The following is a 17,750-nucleotide window of genomic DNA, read 5'->3' on the forward strand; positions in this document are numbered from 1 at the left end:
TTTACGCGGGTTGACGGTAGTTATTTACGAAATGGAGATCAGGCCAACGAGTGTTTACTAACAATCGTGTTGTGGATCGTGTTGTGAGTGAAGAAAATCGTGAAGTGTAAGGAATCGTGTGTGAGGAAAATATTCGGGGAATACACAAGTTGAAGGGGAAAAAGGAGAATTTGTGGAGTGCAAGAAAAAAAGAAACCCAAGAAGATTTATGAAGAATCATAATTAAAATATATTTTTTTATGAATTATCAATGGCAGCACATAACCGCTCATGTGTACAGCGGATATCACACTCACATTCATAAATACAAAATAAAATCACTCTTGCTACTGAAAAATCATAATGATTTCGTCGAAGAAATCTGTAGGGTACAGTTCAATCAATTAATACTACTGATAATTGATAATTCACATACAAAATTCATTGGTATTGGCATTTACGTTTGCCAAAAAATTTGAAAATTATTGTCGACGATCTCGTGGCGATTTTTCAATTATTAAATTATTTTTTCAATTGTGTGGTGACGAAAAATGCAGGGGATTGTGTGCGAATCACGCAAGTATCTCTAGTGGTGTCGGTTTTGATTATTATTGAGCATCGATAACAAAGGGCTTTGGTCAAGCACGAATCATTGCCATTCATCCATTGTCAGTGACAATTGCACCGCTAGAAATCATCGCTCGAGTCAAGGTAAATAATTAATTAACAAATCAGTCATTTATTAATTGATAACAAACTTATGTATGGTCGGTCTGGTGAAAGATGATTGATACTCCGTTTTTCCAACAAAATACTCTTAATCTAGGCTTTAATTTTACATCTAAATCGATACAAAAATCGTCTAATTTGGCTTGTAAGGCACCAACTCCTCTGGAAATGTTGAAAATACTTTTGTCGGTTCTTCTACAACTTTCTGAGAGCGTCTTTAGGTTTTCTCACAATTATTTTTTCACCAAATGTCTGCATAAGACAGTTTTATGAAAAATAATCATCACATTTTTTTGTTTTGAACAAAATTAACTATAATGAAAGATAGACAACTAAAAAAATTATTCCTTGAAATAAAGAAATTTGCGTTCAATATTTTTCATTTAAAATCATCTCATCGAAAAAATTGTGATCTAAAAAAATTTTCCGCGTTAAAAATTCCTTTTTTCAACTAAAAAACTGCCCAGAACCAAAGAATTAATTTCCACCCGGATCTCCAGGGTCTCCCCTCAAGGATATCTAGGGTCCCCGATATACCTCCCGAACGAATAATCAAGATTATGATGTGACCTACTGCGTCTGCCCCTGTCCCCATGTAAATGCCCCTGCCCACCAGGAGATCCCCTGGCCCCCCTGTGTCCCTCTCCCGCACCAGGGTAATCTGGTAGCGGTGCCGGACCGACCTGGAACTGCGAAAGACTCTGAAGCATTCCCACAGATCTCCTCCACCCCTCGTAATGTCTCTGGGCCTGCTCCTCGTCCCTCTGTCGTCTCCTGCTCTTCGAGGACCCACTCTCTGTTGAATTACTGTCCTCGCTGGTCCCCAGGCCGGGGTCCCTCTCTTCAAAGTTCTTCAGGCTAGTCGTGGGGCTCCCCTGCAACATCTTTCCCCCATTCTGGTGGTAAAATAACGTCGGATGGGGAATGACATAGGGGATCGGCAGCTTGGAGACGTCCAACGGCTGCATGGCTCTCATCCTCGCCTCCTTCTCTTCAACCTTGTCGTGATTGGTGCACGAACCCGGGCCAAAGATCGACAGGAGGACAGGCAGCAGTAAGAGACCGTGAAGAGCTCCGAGGAAAATCACCAGGAAGACCATCTTGAAGAAAACCATGAAGATATACGTTCCAGCGAGGATCAGAGCTAGAAGCCCTAGGATCGTTGAAGCAGCACCCTGGATTATCGGTAATCCTAGACTATAGAGGCACTCTCTGACCCTGTCATCCGGACGCTTCTCCTTGGAGGACATGTAGGCGTAGCAGATGTGTGCTGTAAAGTCAACACTGAAGCCTATGCACATTATCAGGTTGATCATAGAGATGCTGTCGAGATTGACGTCCCAGAGGGCCATGTAACCAGCCACCCCTATCTCGATGGAGACAATGCAGAAGGCCACCCAGAGACAACAGAGAATGTTCGGTATGAAGATGAAGGAAATTATCATCATTATGAGCGCACCGAAGATCATGCACTGGATACTCGTCGGTAGGACAAGTTCGAACTGATCGAAGAAGACGAAATAAGGGTGGAAGACACTGGCGTTCAAGGGAGACTTTGTGCAGATATCTCGCAGCTCGCGGACCATATCCTTCTCCTGGTTCGTTCCACTGATGTTCACGGCTTGGATCAGAAATCTGCTGGCCATTATGTGCTCCTCCGATTTGTCCAAGTGAACGTCTGGCATGGACGTCGGCCAGTATGTCTTCAGAGCCCTGATGAAATCCTGCTCTGTGTCCAGCGTCACGTTGAGCTCCTCCTGGTTTGATGACATGTAGGCGCGGAAACTTCGCAACCAGTTGTCCCCATAGAGTGGCTCGCCGATCCATTTGGTTGCCTCCAACGTTCGAGTTAGATTCTCAAGTTGGTTCTGAATGACTGGATCGCTGTAATCGTACTGCCCGGAGACGATTACCTACCGACAAATTCAGGTGTCAAAAAAATTGGGGAAAGGTCTTGCATCCGGGCCGTATCGATGACTAGTGAAAGTTGCTAGGGTGAATGGCGTGATAGACATGTCAGGAGATGAAGTGAAGGTTGAGAATGGCTATGGTAATTTGGAGAAGGAAATTAAATGTGAAAGACGAGGAGATTGAAGCAAAGAATTTCGATAGTGAAGTGGCTCTGGTCTAGCATTAATTAGAGTTCATCATTGACATTGACATGTAGATCAATATCTCTGGAACTGCTGAATGTACAGCTGACGAAAATAAATTAATACTAATCTAAGTGTCTCACCTGGATCCTGTACGGGAACTCCCGGAAGTAAAGGTCTTCTCGATCATAGAAGGTGATGGAATAGGAGTCTTCCTTAGATAACTTTCGTCTATCAAGCCCTTCCTTCAGCTGTGTCACCCCGTACACAGCTCCGGCGAGGTAGACCGCGAATATGATGAGGATGAGAGCCTTGATGGGACGACAGTTCAGGGCTGCTGCTAGGTAATCGCGGAACCAAGTCATGCATCCGTGCTCTGGGTTGTCGATGGGGTTGGCAGGATCTTCTCGGTTCACCCCTCCACTGCACAGGACCCGATACAGCCACGATCTATGGCCTGTGTATAATTTTATGATTGATGAAGACATGTCCTAGAAACCTGGACGATCATCAAGCAATCTCGTGTGGATGCAATTGATCTCCAATTAGTCTTCATTATTTTCGTCAAGAATATCAGTTAATTGACATTAAAGAAGGATTTAAGACGGCTGTGATCCATTGTTTCCGTTTCACAATGCCATTGCCTGGGAAATTATCGTAATCAAAGGCACATGTCCTGGAGGGAATCATCGGATCAACCTTGATAAACCGAGGATAATTGTTACGACTCTAAGTGCTCGTGAAAATAATGAATGGAATGAAATTCCCAGTGATGCGAAAATCGTGGGCTTTCCAACGTCTGGATGCACATATCAACCAATAAGGTCACGAGACCGAGTGAAAGTAATGCGAGTCGTCGATTTCTTATGTAATTGACTGTGATCTAACAAATTAACAGCAACTCCAATGCGTAACTCACTACCGGGATTCAAAAGTTGACGCAACTCACGAATTCCATGTGATGCCGGGGACAAAATGAAGGATCTTCAGGTATTTGGGGATGATGTAATGACCGGATGAGACCGGATGATTTAATGCCGAGGCCCTGAGCTAAGGGTGGAAATTACTGGAGTGAATTTTATTGGAATTGGGAAACCAAGTGAACTACAGGAATTGCTTAAGCGAAATAACTTGAATAAATTATCTTGCAAATTGATATTCGCAATTTCGCGTCCCGTTCTTCCGTGAATTTCATAGTTCGGTGGAACTACTTGTCGCGGTTGACAAAACGAAAAGTGAAAGTTTTGAGAATGAGGGATTTGAAAAGCGTCATACAGACGTCACATGGAATCTAAAAAAATTGTGTTCATTATATCCTGCCGATTGAATTTTGATGAGTGATTTTTACCTTGTGCAATTCAGTAATTAGTGAGTCCTGGAGCTACCGGAGATTTTTTTTATTACAAATGAACTCACCTGACTTGGAAAGCGGTTGAACCTTACAGCAGACAATGCTGTGCCGATTTTGCTGCTCGCAATAGCCGCTGATGGCAACACACCCGGTGAAGAAGGTCAGGTGGAAGAGGAAAGTGAAGACAACTGCGAAACCTGGGAGCATAATCGAAATATGATGGGATTGTCTTGTGAAATCTTTTGGAGATCATTGCAATTCTTGGGGGGATTTTTAATTAGACATCAGAAGCAGAAAATTATTCTCCTGGTAACTGGAATGATTAAGAACAAAATCGCTCGAATAGATCATTTTATCCTTGAATGGCGCTGATAAAGTTACCTGAATAAATGCAGAAAATCTGAACAGAAGGGAAAGGCGACATAATGCCGATAAAGAACGAAATCATGTCTGTGAGGGAGGTGATTGTGATTGAGACAGCAGCCTCGCTCAATGTCTTGGCCATTCTCTCGGGCACTGGCTCCAATATGTTGGTCCTTCGCCAGGCGGCGAGCATTACGAAAGTGTCATCAATTCCAATCCCTGGAAAACAATATTTTTCGGTTAATTTTTATCTGGTGGGGGAGAATTTCTTTATGGGGCTCAAACGATTCGTCATGCCTCGGGCGATTGTGAAGGGTATAATAATCTCTGGTAAACCGCAACGTTTTTATTAACCACTTGATTCATGAGTCAGAGATTCCGCGACGAGGCTCATTATTAATGTCTTTGTGCCTTATTTAATAACAATGAGTGACTCGTTTGACAAAGAATTGAAAATATTAATTAAGATTAGCACCGAAGACCTCTGAATACTTGCGAGGATTTTTGTTCCTTTTCTTTCTAAATTTTCTCTATGATTGTTTCCCCGTTTTTTTTCTCAACAATTTAAATATTTTCAAACAACTATCGAATATTAACAATGCATAATTGAGGTGCTGAGTCGATTTAATTTCATTACCAGAACTTGAAAACAAGAAAATTTGTGTTTTTCATCTTTCACCCAATTCTCCCATTTTATTGACTGAAAAAAGTCTGCACAACAGCACCACTCGTCGAGCAACAGCAACTGCTGTCTTCTATTAGAAACTCTTTCTAAACATTCAATGCAGTGTTAAATTATATGGCACAACAATACCTCATTGATTCAAAAACACATCCATATCATTACCCGATGAAAGGAAAAGAAATGAACAAATAGATCTGAAAGAGCACGATTTAACGTGAAAGACGGAAGTCTCCGGGTTTTTCTAAGTTCCACCACTTGTTGGGTTCATCGACATTCGATTGTCAATGCGTTCATAAAAATGACAACGAAATAAGTGAAAACGGCTTGCATGTGCGGCATTCATGTCTCCAGACAAGTTTTTATGCCGGACAATTTTTATTACTCCGATCGTTAGAAATTTTTCAGTGGTGCAAGTTAATTATTAATTCCTCGCTTCGATCATAATCATTAATCGCAATTTGGGACAATTGACGTGAATGTTCAGTCCCTAGCAACACTGATCTATGATAATTTTGAATGCCAAATTTATTTAAAAAGAAGACTGAATATCTTCAGAAGATTTACTTGTGTTTTTTTTTTCTTAAATTATGACTTTATTGACGTAATTTGGCTCATTTTATTGCCACTAATGGGTCACAAACTGGAGTTTTAAATTACTCTTTATTTCTAATAAACACTTGAGTCTTAATGAGCGGCGGGAGACGCATCGCGACCTTGACGGAAATGACCACAGCCCTTATTACTATTCTCCGTGCGTAAAAGTGAACGCGCGTACCGCAGAATTACGCATACAATTAACCCGTTTAAAAGGCGCATTGCAATGCTCCAACAGCCGAAATACGAAATGAAATTCTTACTGTTGAACTACATATGCAATCACGCAATGTGATTTCTTGGGAATGGGTTCATAACTTTTGACGGGATTCGAGGGCGTGTGACGGCGGTTCGCATTTTCCCGGGTGTTTTGTATTCAGGAGACTTGCCGTCCTGACACAGCCACGACTTATCCGTAAGTTTCATTATCACTTACGAAGAAGGTACTTGCGCAAGCCTTTGTGTCTTTCAGTCTTTCCGTGGGGATAATACAAATCAGGAGGAGTCGGTTAGTTTTCCATTCGAACATTTATTCTAAAAAATATATTGTTTACCGAGTGTAAAAATAGAGTTAAAATCAACCCTCTAAAAATTAATAAAATGACAAACTTACCGATCATGAGGAAGGGCGCTGCCAGATTAATTCCGATAAAATCAATTCCGATGTACATGCAAAGGCCAAATGCCGAGACTGTCGCCAATGCTGCTGAGACATTCCCCAGAAGCCCCAGCCAGGGTTTACTTCTCACCCAGTCGGTCATCATGCACGTGACCACGGAGAAAATTCCCATCATTGCGAATGTGCTCGCAAAATACGGCACGACTGTCTTGGTGTTGGCTTCCAGCTCGAGTTCTAGAGTTTTCGAGGCAAATCGAGCGACGCTGATGTGCTTGAAGACTTTGTTGTCCTCAGCGGCGCCTAGGGTATTGAGGAAGGCTTCCTCCCAGGCCCCGCCCCTGTTTGTGTTATAAAAAATCAAAATGTTAGGAATTTGCAGTAATTTAATTTTTTCGGTGGAATCATCAACTCACACAGCATCTTGCCGTTTATTATCAACCGCCACAAAGTACCCCAGCTGGACAGAGGGCACCGACACTATGGTAGAGTCCTCCTGATTGACAATTGTTCCTCCAAAGTAAAGTGGAAATATGTGTGAGTCCCAAGTGACTGGATTGAACATCACTGGAAACGTTAGATTCAATTGACCAGTCTCCACATCCCTGAAAATTACTACCACCAATTTAGATCCACACAAATCACTCGATAAAATGAATGATTGGCCCCTTTGGTGAGGCGAATGATTGTTTTACGAGTGAAAGCGCTACTTACTCCATGATCTGGTCCAGATTGAGGATGTTGTTGCTGGAGCATTCGTCCTTGTATCGAGCACATACTTGTTCGTATGTGAAGCTCTCCCCGTTGTATACAGCCGTTGCATTTCTTATTATCTCGTCAAGAAGACGCAGCTCTTTCCACACTTCTCCACGCAACATATTTTCATTTCCGTCATTGGATACTACGATTACGTGACCAAATCGTCCTGGAATAGCAGACAGAGCAATTGATCTGTTAGAAAATTACTCGGAAATCTTAGTCTTAAACTCTGATTTTATTTGTGGATTCGATCATCTACCTGCTCTTGTGATTCTTGTGACGTCGAAGTCATGACTGTAGTTGACCCTGAAGTGCTGTTCAACAACAGCTCGTTCGTATTTGGCGGGTCCATTGACGGGTGAAAACAGATACTCAGGATCAATTTCATAGTTTATTCTTTGGTAACCAGTGATGCATATGCACGCTAATAGTAGTGGGACTATAACGAAATATCCAGGGTGTCGGCCGACGAAGAGACCGACCTTGAAGAAGGCCCGATTCAGGAAGTCATCGACGATAGTGACACTGAATCTCATCTGGAATTAAGACGAGGATATAAATATCTGTGGCATTTGTGGAAGCATCACCGGATGAACTGATGGAGTGACAGCTCAAGGTTTCACCAGCTATTAAAGCTGAATAATTTTGCTCTACACGACCTAAAATGTTACTTTTCCGGGCAGGGACATTGGAAAAATAAACGCATTCTACGCATTTTCTAACAGAAATTATTATTTTTTTATGGCTCCATTAAGTCTGATAATTGAATCTCCTCGGGTTAGGGCAGGAGTGATAGATTACTCTTTCATTCATCATAAAAAAACTTTTACTCCACAACGAAAATATTTTTACGGTATTTCCGGGTGGAGATGAAAGTGAGGTAAGCGTAAAATCGTGAGTATGTTGCAATAACACTCTCCGGGTGGGCGTGAAAGAGACAATAGACCCTCATCCCCCTGGAACCAATGCCCCTCTTGTAATCAGGAAACGTCGTCTCGGTTTTCCTCGAAGGCCACGTGTGGTACGCACCCCAGGAAGTGAGGGACTCATCGAGTTTCGCAAAAACCTTTCATCGGGGAAGAAAGGTCGCGGGGAATCTATGCGGGGACCGGATCAACACCGGAGAGAACCGGTCGACAATGATAGGTCTGGAGAAAGTTATGTCTCATTGGGTAATGTTTTTCGCCTCGTGTGTTTGCGATTGAATAACAGACCTGTTAACTTTAGCCACAATCAGCTCGTGTGGTAATTCCCGACGAATTTATGAGTTACGGGGTTTCGTTGATTTTTATTTTATTTTCATCTATAGTAACAATCAATAAAAGAGCCGATGAAAATTTGGAATAATTTTACGGAACTGTCGAGCCATTTTTACTGTACTTTGTCTGGATTTTTTTTTTGAGGGATTTGATTATTCTGTACGATTTTTTACACATGTGTCTTTACTCGAGTAAAAATTTAATAATTTATTCACCTCAATTCTTCTGATTTCTACCAATTTCTCCGGAAAAAGTTGAATACATATAAAAAATTTTGAAAAATAATTTACACCGAAATAAAAATATGAATTAATCCATTTTTTTAAGAGCGAAATTTAGAATTTCATTCAGAATAGAAAGGATTACAAAGTGAAATTATGAATTCTAATGAGTCTCTTTCGAAATCTTCGGTGGATTCCCCCTCTATGTAAATCACCAAATACTCGTCCAATAAAAAAATCATGAAGTTGTTGTCTTGAGCCGGTCATTACAGAGGCTGCCATGGATTTAGCAAGACCTTAGCAAATTTTTTTCTTCACTCCTCAAGGCATTAGATTTCCGGACCCATTTGCCCTCGAGATGAATTAACATATATCATATTGTTTTTGACAGTCTAAATGTATATTTACACACATTAATATTTTTATCTATACTTTTCTATTTATCATCTTTTTTATGGATTTTTTTTATTAGTCTCTCACTTCTGCGCAGTTCTGATTGATTCAGTTTCAAATTTCAAGGAGGAAGTCTTGGATTATCTCAATTCAACGACCTCCATCACGATTTGTATAACAACATTCTATTTTCCGTCTTCTCGACTCTTGACCCTAAACTCTGAATGCCTCCGGGTTCTGTCTCCTTATTGATACCAACAAAGTCAATTCAGAAGTAGTTTTTTTACAAATTATTTGATTGAAATGTGATCTTAATCTTGATCTTATCTAATTTCAATAAAGTCTAAAAAGATTACCTCAACACAGTCAACCCAATAACCTCGACCAATATTTTTATAACATTCTATTTTTTGCCCCCTCGACTCCCGACCCTAACCAACGATTGTCTGGCTCATGACCCCAGTCTCTCGATCTTCATAAATTTCATTCTGAAGCCCCTCGTCACCTCACACCCTAACGCCTTATCTCACTGTTAATATCATTGACTCAATAATGCAAAAAGCCTAGCACCGGTGGACGAGAAAAATAGTGAAGGTGAAAATCGTTAAATTTCACGTATTTATCCTGTCCTTGGGACTGACGAACTGGAAAATTATGTTTTGTTTTTTAGGATCGATTTTACTGCCCAGTGGATACAGGGAATCGGTGATTAGGTGACCTCAGGAGGCTGAATGGCCTAATTAAAGTCGGGGAAGATTAATGAGAAAATTATAATCAATGGCCTTTCGTTTAGTGCAGAAGTGGTGGAATAGAGACGTTTCAGGGTTATTGGAACAGCTTTTTATTTAACAATAATTTTTCCTAGAATCTCTGCGGAAATTTTACAGAAATCCCCAGCCATTTAACCATAAAATTTAATTAAATTCAGTTGTAAATAAATTATTCGTCATTGATGAACAAAAATAGACAATAGTAAAAAAAATATGAAAAATATTTGCGGTTCTGGGTGGAGATTTCCATGAACACTCTCATCAATTTATAAACAGGAAACGCATTCGTCAAGAAACGTAACGCGACAGTTTCTGAGGAGTTGACAATCGAGTTTATACCGTGTTAAAGCGCAAATGCACTCATATTTAAAGCTTATGCAAACTCGACTTTCCCACGTGCGAGATCTCCAATTGTTTACGCAATTGCGTAATTTTGTACAAAGCCGGAGAGAGCCCCTGAGATTTTCGGGTGAGAGAAATTTTTTGTTCCTTGGAGGAAAAAATAAACTTTGAGAAATAAATGAACGTAAATAATTAAATGGAAAAAATCTATTTGTCTCGTCACGGTATTGCTTTCACGTTTTACTGCGCACCTGAATTTTCTGTGGAAGTTTGTGGGTCAGAGTAGGTTAATGCCTCCAAATAATATTTTTTTCCTAGTTTCGAACATATTTTTATACATGATTTATATTCAATTCGCTAATTAAATTGCACGAACATGACTTTCGAGATGTTTGGAATATTTTCCAGCAGTTGAACTATTGAATAATGAAAATGTTGCGGCTAAATAAACTGGCGACTTTGACGCTCAAAGTAGGATAAGGACTTCTGATGAAATTCATTCTATAAAATTCTTTATAAATCACGATTAAATGAGTAATTAGCGGAGGAAAAGAATTTCTCACTGATGATTCCCATAAAGCCACCGGTTTTTACTTCTTCCTTTTTTTATACATAATAAAAATGAAAAAATGTCTTTATCAGCGCATAAACATCGGCTGACGAGCTGTGATGTTTTAGACTAAAAAATTGAGTATAGACGTTGATATTGAGGGATATTAGATAAGCCTCTCAGCGGAGAGCAACAGCAGCCGGCGATGATGAAAGTGAGAGTGAAGCGCATCCACCGAGGAAAGGTGAAAATATATGCTTTTACTCTCTACTTCAGAGCCTCCGTAAAACAAAAAAAAAAGATTTTAATGGACAATCTCAAAATATCTCGGGGCAATGATACAAAAAAAAACTATTTATCCATCGAGAATACCCGCTTTTAAAAATCCTAAATAATTTTCCTTTAATTTATTCGATTTTTGGTCGAATTCTCCATTGAAACGGTTTTTCTCGGGATGCAATTCACCCGGGAAATGAATTTTTAGCAGAAGTGCAGGTATATCCTCCGGTAAAATCCTTCGGGAATGTTGGAGTGATCCTAATCAGAACCTTTGGCCCATGACTAAACAGGTACCTGTGAAGGGACAAGAACAAAACCTCTTACGTTTTTCCTTAATGATTTTCACGCACCCTCGAGAGCAAATCGAGTTACAGATAATTGACACGTCACAATGAAGCCCGTTGTAATTATTGGAACCGCTTGATTTGCACAATGAAATGCAGAATAATTCGAGAGCGCTCGAGTTTCATAAGAGTAAAAGCAAATTTCGTCCTGCGGATTATAATAAAACTCTTACTCTCTGGGTGTAGCCGGAGCCAATGGCTTCCGCGTTTCCACGAGAGTTTATTATTAAATTCCAGGGTAAATGTTTGCGCGATTACAATACATTAGTCTGTCAAGTTCATTGTGCAGAGAATTCGCTCTTGTGACGCATCCAAGAACTGCAGGTGGAGGACTCCGTGACTAATTGTTTATTTTAATGAGAATCATATCTTTCAAAACTTTTTGTATCTGATGTCCGAATGACACGATTTTGATAAACCCGAAGTGATTAAGAGGTTTAAAAGACATTCTTGGATGTACGGGTAATGTTGATGATAAAACATTTTACAATCAAATGTGCAACTACCGGTTATGACAACAGGAGCGAAATTTGCGAAAGATTGGGACTTTTTTGAAATTTTGAATCTTGTAAAATCCGTGGAGCAAAACCCGTTGCAAAAGTAAATCCCAGGCCAAAAAAATCACCGCGGTCTCATCCTCTTTTTATGATAATAACATTTAGCACTTTACGATTCTGTCTCGCGATCTAAGACTATTAACCATCATGAAAAGATCTGGACAGCCTTGTCTCAATTTAGCAACCCAGTGGATATTCCACTTCCAGTGGTGTTCGACCAAACACATTCCCGACTGATTTTTTACTTTTTCCAATGATATTCGTGACCCCACTGCCCCTGCCCGTAAATCCCCCCCATGTAAAGCTCCCCCTCCCTCAAAAAAAAAAACTAAGAAACCGATTATTGTCGTCGATGAAGACTCCGAGATTTTTTCTTCATTTAAAAACGACTGTGCAATAGCGAATAATTGACCGAGAAAAATACTTCTTGTCACAATTAAAAGAGCCTTTTTCCCCTGCCATTAGGGAGAGGGGTAAAAAAAAAAGTCAATGATGTCGTCTGATAAAAAACCTTGATACACTTTCGATTTTTCTTGATGAAGTCAGTAAACTCATAATTCATGCATTGGTGTTTATTTTTTACAACGAGTGGTCAAAGGGTCGAGGATTGTATCGCAACATCCGATAGAATTTTCAAGTTCTCAGTTGACTAACGGTACGAAGTGGATATTTGACTTGAAAAAATTTAATTCTTAAACAAATAATTTTTCAACCGTGATGACAACGAAAGACATAATGATACAACAATAAAATATTACTGGTTACGTTGTTGACCACGTGCTCACCATATAATACAAGAATTTTGCAAGATGCAGCTTGGAAATGGTTTCGAGAAAAACCATTGCGCAATTGAAATGCAGTAATTTGCTCTATGCAAATTAGCGAAACGTACGGACCACTTTTCGCGAGAAACAGAAGCCGAATGATATATAATCAATACTGACACATTATTTATCGTCAGTATTACAATAATATAAAATGTTCATTTGCCCAAGTCAAAATAAAGTTTCTCTGAAACTTCGGTAAAATTCTAGAATTTTAAATGAAACGCGCATTCCTTAAATTATCTGAATGAATTTCAATTAATTTATGTTAATTTATCTGACATTATAGTATGAATATTCACTGTCAAATTAATATTAAAAATATTTTTCAAGTGCCTCATGCTATGATGAAAATATAACATGAGCATTCAAACGCAGCTCCATTCGACGTAACAATTCGGATTATTCTAGGGCAATATTCACTTCCGGTTTGGGGAATCGTGTGAATAATTGGCGCGGCGACATCGGCATAATTATTCGATGAAGCATCAGGATCACAAGTCTTCATGAATAGGAAGAATGGGATTTCGTGACTCCAGGGGTAGTCGACTATGAAGCGAACTAATCGCTTAGCAATGAGTGATTTTGAAATTATTCGGTGGGGCAATAGAATTGATCATTTGGAAAATTAAACAACTTTATTTTTTTTATTGTCAGAGAGAATAATTGAAAAATTGGCGCAAGTTTCCTACAAAATCTCAAAAAAAAATTCCATAAAAAATTGATAACGAATTCTTAATCACTTGACTGATCAATTTTCATTTTAACAATTCGTTCTCAAAGCATTGATAATTTTGAGACGATATTTTTTATTAAAAATGAAGGATCTTACCTTGATTTTTCTATTGGCTTTCGATGCAAAGATCTGAAAACTTCCAGAAACTGGAAAATTTTAATTTCCAATTCCCCCGCGAATCCGAGAGATCAAAATTTTTTCCTAATCCAAAGACAACTAGAGTCACCGGTATCTTACCACTCCCTCCATGACACTTTACCGGTGAAAATCTCGGAACGATCACAAACGAAAATTGAAGACGGGTCAATGGACCACCAGTGGTGGCAAGTGGTGAACAACCAACTCTCGTACTTCGTTCCACTGGATTATGTACCCCTGGTTAAGGGTCTGGGTGTCGGGGATGTCCGCGATAAGTTGTCGAATTTTGAAGAATACGGGCACTTGGAAACTTGAGAAAATTCAATGGAAAATGCTCCTCGATTTGTTCGATCGTTCGATTTTTTTTTCGCGGAACTGTTCGATGTCACTCAATCGATCTCGCGCCTTCGACTGACACTCTCGGCGCACCGTTCAACTCCACCAAGTGTCTCGGACTTTCGAGGCTACTGTATGGGGCTAGAGAGCCGTAGAGAGCCGACCAGAAGGTGGTCGAAGCCTCGGTGGTGGGGTTTTGTGTGATTCTGGTGCCTGGACGATGGGGGAACTTTTATTGAACACAAACGGGGATAATAATGCCCGGCGTGTACCACACTTATTCAGTTTGGCACATCCTTCCTAGTTCACTATATTTAGATTACCCGGCGAGGGGGTTAGCAGGGTGGATGTCAATGTGCTGATAATTTTTTGTCATTGATATTTCTCTCCCCCCCCCCTCCCCTCCAGCCCCTATCAGCGTAGAAAAATATTTGTCTATTATATCGCAAAAATGCTTGAAAAATCCTCGATTAGTCTATCAGCGATTTCTTAATGGTCTTAAATACCAGATATATTTAATATTTTTATTCACGTTCGTGAGAAGTACCTCTTCATGCCATGAGAAGAATCTTATCATTTCAGGAATATTTACATGTATGTTTACGGTTATGTTTACATTGTTGTGTCTGGGAAATTAATGTGCTCAATACTCAATTTTAAAAGAAAAAAGGAAAAACTCAAGTCTTTTTAAAATTTAAAATTGATTTTTAACTTTATGAACTGTGAGGAGATGGGATGGTACTCAAAATCAAATCAATTAAGTTCAAACAATTATGGTTGATTCCCCCCGATTTTACCAAAAACTTCTGAATCTAATTAATTTAAAAAAAGAATTCTTCGCCATCTTCGATTATGGTCTTCTCCACACACAAAAAAAATCAAATTCCAATATATCGAAGATGCACCGACAGTATCTCGTGCATGCGTAAATTAACCGAGCATTCTCTCACACTGTTAATATCTCCGACGAGTAGAATTAATAAAATTGTACGCGTGGATATGGCGAAACAAGTCGTATGAACTTGTTCACCGCAAAGATATTCGAAAACAAAAATCCAAAAGAATAAATATTAGCGTTTAATAATCGCAGTCCGTGATAAGGGATTTGAATAATTAATCAACCATTATTTTCGTCGCAAGCACGTGTTAAATGTACACCAACTCTCAAGACAATTTCTTCATCATAATCGAGCGCTTTGCACGGCACGCACCGTGCGATAACCATGAGGAATGCAATGGCCAATCTTTAATCACCCTCGAATTGTCTTTTCCTGTTCAACCTCTTCATTCAATAATCGTCATTGCCTAGTAAAAATTATTATCCAATGGCAATTATATCAAAGACAGCTGCAAATTTTTATTAAAATTTTTTTTCTCCAGTCGAGCTAGAAATTTCCAATTTTGGAAAACGAAATGAGGGGGTTCTGGGTCGTACGAAAATGATTCTCTTCTTTCAAATCTCTCCGACAAAGGATTTCAGCCATCACAGGTGCGTTCGATCATTTCGCCCTTCTCGGGCACACCGCGTCATGTATTTTTCATCGTCTTACCTACCTGCGTCCTCTCGAGCAGGTAAAACTCGGAAAATTCCAGGATATGTAGAATTTTTCGCCCGGCCAATTTTCCTGTCAGCTGAAGGGCTTTTATTGTTACCGGGAAAAATGATGCTGGCATCTCAGGGGAACGCCTATTCATCCCTTCAACCTCTTTTTAAATGGATGATTTTCTTTTTTCAAATTTACTCTTCTGGATTTTTTTCTCATTCAGATTTTCCCGGATTTTTTGGGATTGAACTATAATTTTGCATTTTTAGCTCAACGGGAATCGGAGAGAAAAAATAACAGAATATTTTAATCCTCGGATAGGAGAAAGTTGAAAGAATTGTATGTGAAAAAATCCATCCGCGAATAATGGATGAAAATGAATCGTTATCGATGTACTTTCCCGCCGATATCCAATACGTACTTCATTCGTGATACACGAGTTGATCGTTTGGCCTTGAACGTTTAATAAACTTATTTAGAAAACTCCCGTGTTGGATTTAAGCAGCTAAGCCATTCTAATCTCCAGTTCTGCGATTAATTGATAAACTCTCCGATTAATTACGTTTTTTTTCGATTTGTTTTTGGCAACAATTTGCTTTCACAAGATTTTTTAAAGTAAAATTCAGACCATCATCTGAAAGACATATCGTTTTCCCAAAATCTTCTAAAGGTCTTTCGATAATTATTCTAGAGATTTCCAGCACTTCGGCGGAAGAAAAACTGTACCCGGGTATCTCGCAAGTTGAATCTATTTTGTTATTCGAGTCGCGCAATCGTAAATATCCTGGCACCGTCGCTGATGGATATTAAATAATAATTTATCCGTAATGAGAGAAATAAGAAAAATTATGTCTCGTTGCTCCAGGATTACGTAAAGGAACATTCACCCAGTTACGTGCCTCCCGGTGTCTTAGATCTTCTCTAACAAGAAAGCTAATTAAATTTTCGGCGCAATATCCGGCGTTAAAAAATTAGATAAACAATTTGAATATATACAATTGCTCAAAAATTGTAAATTCCAGCGGATGCTCATATCAGACTAGTGCTATCCTCATCGTAAACAAAATCAGACTCAGCGGCCCGTAAATATTTCGTTTAAAGTTGATAGTTAGATTGTCGAGAGTAGTTAATGGTCTACTATACGCTCGTCTCGGTTCGCATGTCAGAGCTGTTAGTCGCGGGTTTGTACGTACCGTTGTGCACAGTTTACTCTGGGTATACCCATACAACCATTACGTTTCATTGTCATTTCTCTCTTCCCACTGGGGTCGTTGACGAAACTTAATGACTTCTGGGGAGTTGAAACACTTCTTAGATTCTTCGAGGGAGTTGGCTGTGGGGTACACAACCCACGTGGGACGCCGCTACAGATATTTTTTTATTTCTATGGAAAATACAATTTTACGAATGAAAAGAAATTCTAAGAATTTTTTTCATTCGGAATTTTATGCCGACCACTATGTGGTTATGAAAATTGGTGGATTCTACTTCTTTTTTTTTTTAGACTTCTTCTGTAGATACTTGGCGTTAAAGGAATTGGGAAAATGATAATAAAAAAAAATGTATACAAAATTAGGAGAACTAGGCTTGTGGCATTAATCGGATTTCTTTGAATTTCCTATATCAAAGGTATTTCCAGAAGTATCTGTCACGTTGGTTTCCGTAGTGTAGTGGTTATCACGTGTGCTTCACACGCACAAGGCCGCCGGTTCGATCCCGGCCGGAAACAATTTTTTTTTTCCAATTTTTTATTGTTCCATTCAATAAACAAACTAACTAAAAAGATCTGTTGATTCACTGATTATTGACACGATCAATTGCACTCGTATTTGCAATATTGACGATTAATTTTCACGCGGTATTTTCTGATGACAAGAATTGAACAAAAACGACATAAATGAATAGATAGATAAAATACATCATTTCATCACTCATAAACCTTCTTGATCGATGTTGCCTGCATATCAGGGTCACAAAACTTTCAAGTGTTTCTCCCAGTGCCGAATATTGATGGAAATTCTCACCAGGTTTCTAAATTCACCCAACGCTTTCAACTGTGAAATACTGAAACTACGAAGATTACACTCCAAATTACCCCAGCGAATTGTTCCAGTTTCCCCTGGATTTTCGAGCCATTGCAACTTACCGTGTTCCCCAATAGTAAATCTGGAGGATCAAGTGAGGATAGCCTAGAGAAGCGGAACCCCCGTCCATTGCCCCGTGAAATCCAAGGATTGGAAAATCTTGACCGAAAAAAACCGTATCTTCTGCTTATTCGTAATTCAGAG

General features: G+C 39.4%; 1 protein-coding gene and 1 non-coding gene across 5 annotated transcripts; one reads left to right on the top strand and one right to left on the bottom strand.

Annotated features, from left to right (window-relative positions):
* Window positions 1-205: 205 nt before the first annotated feature.
* On the bottom strand, window positions 206-14,062 carry Ptr (Patched-related). 4 transcript variants are annotated; one of them, XM_064119197.1, is made up of 9 exons: window positions 13,541-14,059; window positions 7,429-7,705; window positions 7,125-7,335; window positions 6,827-7,015; window positions 6,408-6,751; window positions 4,534-4,734; window positions 4,218-4,349; window positions 2,945-3,258; window positions 206-2,621 (listed from the first exon to the last, which is right to left on the bottom strand). In XM_064119197.1, exons 2-9 carry the CDS (start codon window positions 7,703-7,705, stop codon window positions 1,218-1,220), a joined length of 3,072 nt encoding a protein of 1,023 aa, XP_063975267.1. In that variant the 5' UTR covers window positions 13,541-14,059; the 3' UTR covers window positions 206-1,217. The 4 variants fall into 4 exon arrangements, with proteins under 4 accessions (XP_063975267.1, XP_063975268.1, XP_063975270.1 ...); XM_064119198.1 differs by lacking the exon at window positions 13,541-14,059 and having other exon boundaries at window positions 6,827-7,025; window positions 7,429-7,568; XM_064119200.1 differs by lacking the exons at window positions 206-2,621; window positions 2,945-3,258 and adding an exon at window positions 3,277-3,500 and having other exon boundaries at window positions 13,541-14,060.
* A 3,056-nt stretch (window positions 14,063-17,118) lies between these two features.
* On the top strand, window positions 17,119-17,191 carry Trnav-cac (transfer RNA valine (anticodon CAC)). The gene has a single exon. It is a non-coding gene; the product is annotated as a tRNA-Val (tRNA).
* Window positions 17,192-17,750: the final 559 nt, after the last annotated feature.

Source organism: Diachasmimorpha longicaudata, chromosome 4 (genome assembly GCF_034640455.1).
Source record: "Diachasmimorpha longicaudata isolate KC_UGA_2023 chromosome 4, iyDiaLong2, whole genome shotgun sequence".
NCBI lineage: Eukaryota > Metazoa > Arthropoda > Insecta > Hymenoptera > Braconidae > Diachasmimorpha > Diachasmimorpha longicaudata.

Coding starts and splice junctions, on each gene's coding strand:
- Ptr (XM_064119197.1), bottom strand. CDS start 7,705: ATGAGATTCAGTGTCACTATCGTCGATGACTTCCTGAATCGGGCCTTC. Junction 6,752..6,826: donor AATAAACGGCAAGATGCTGT/GTGAGTTGATGA, acceptor TAACACAAACAG/GGGCGGGGCCTGGGAGGAAG. Junction 3,259..4,217: donor TCAACCGCTTTCCAAGTCAG/GTGAGTTCATTT, acceptor AATTATACACAG/GCCATAGATCGTGGCTGTAT.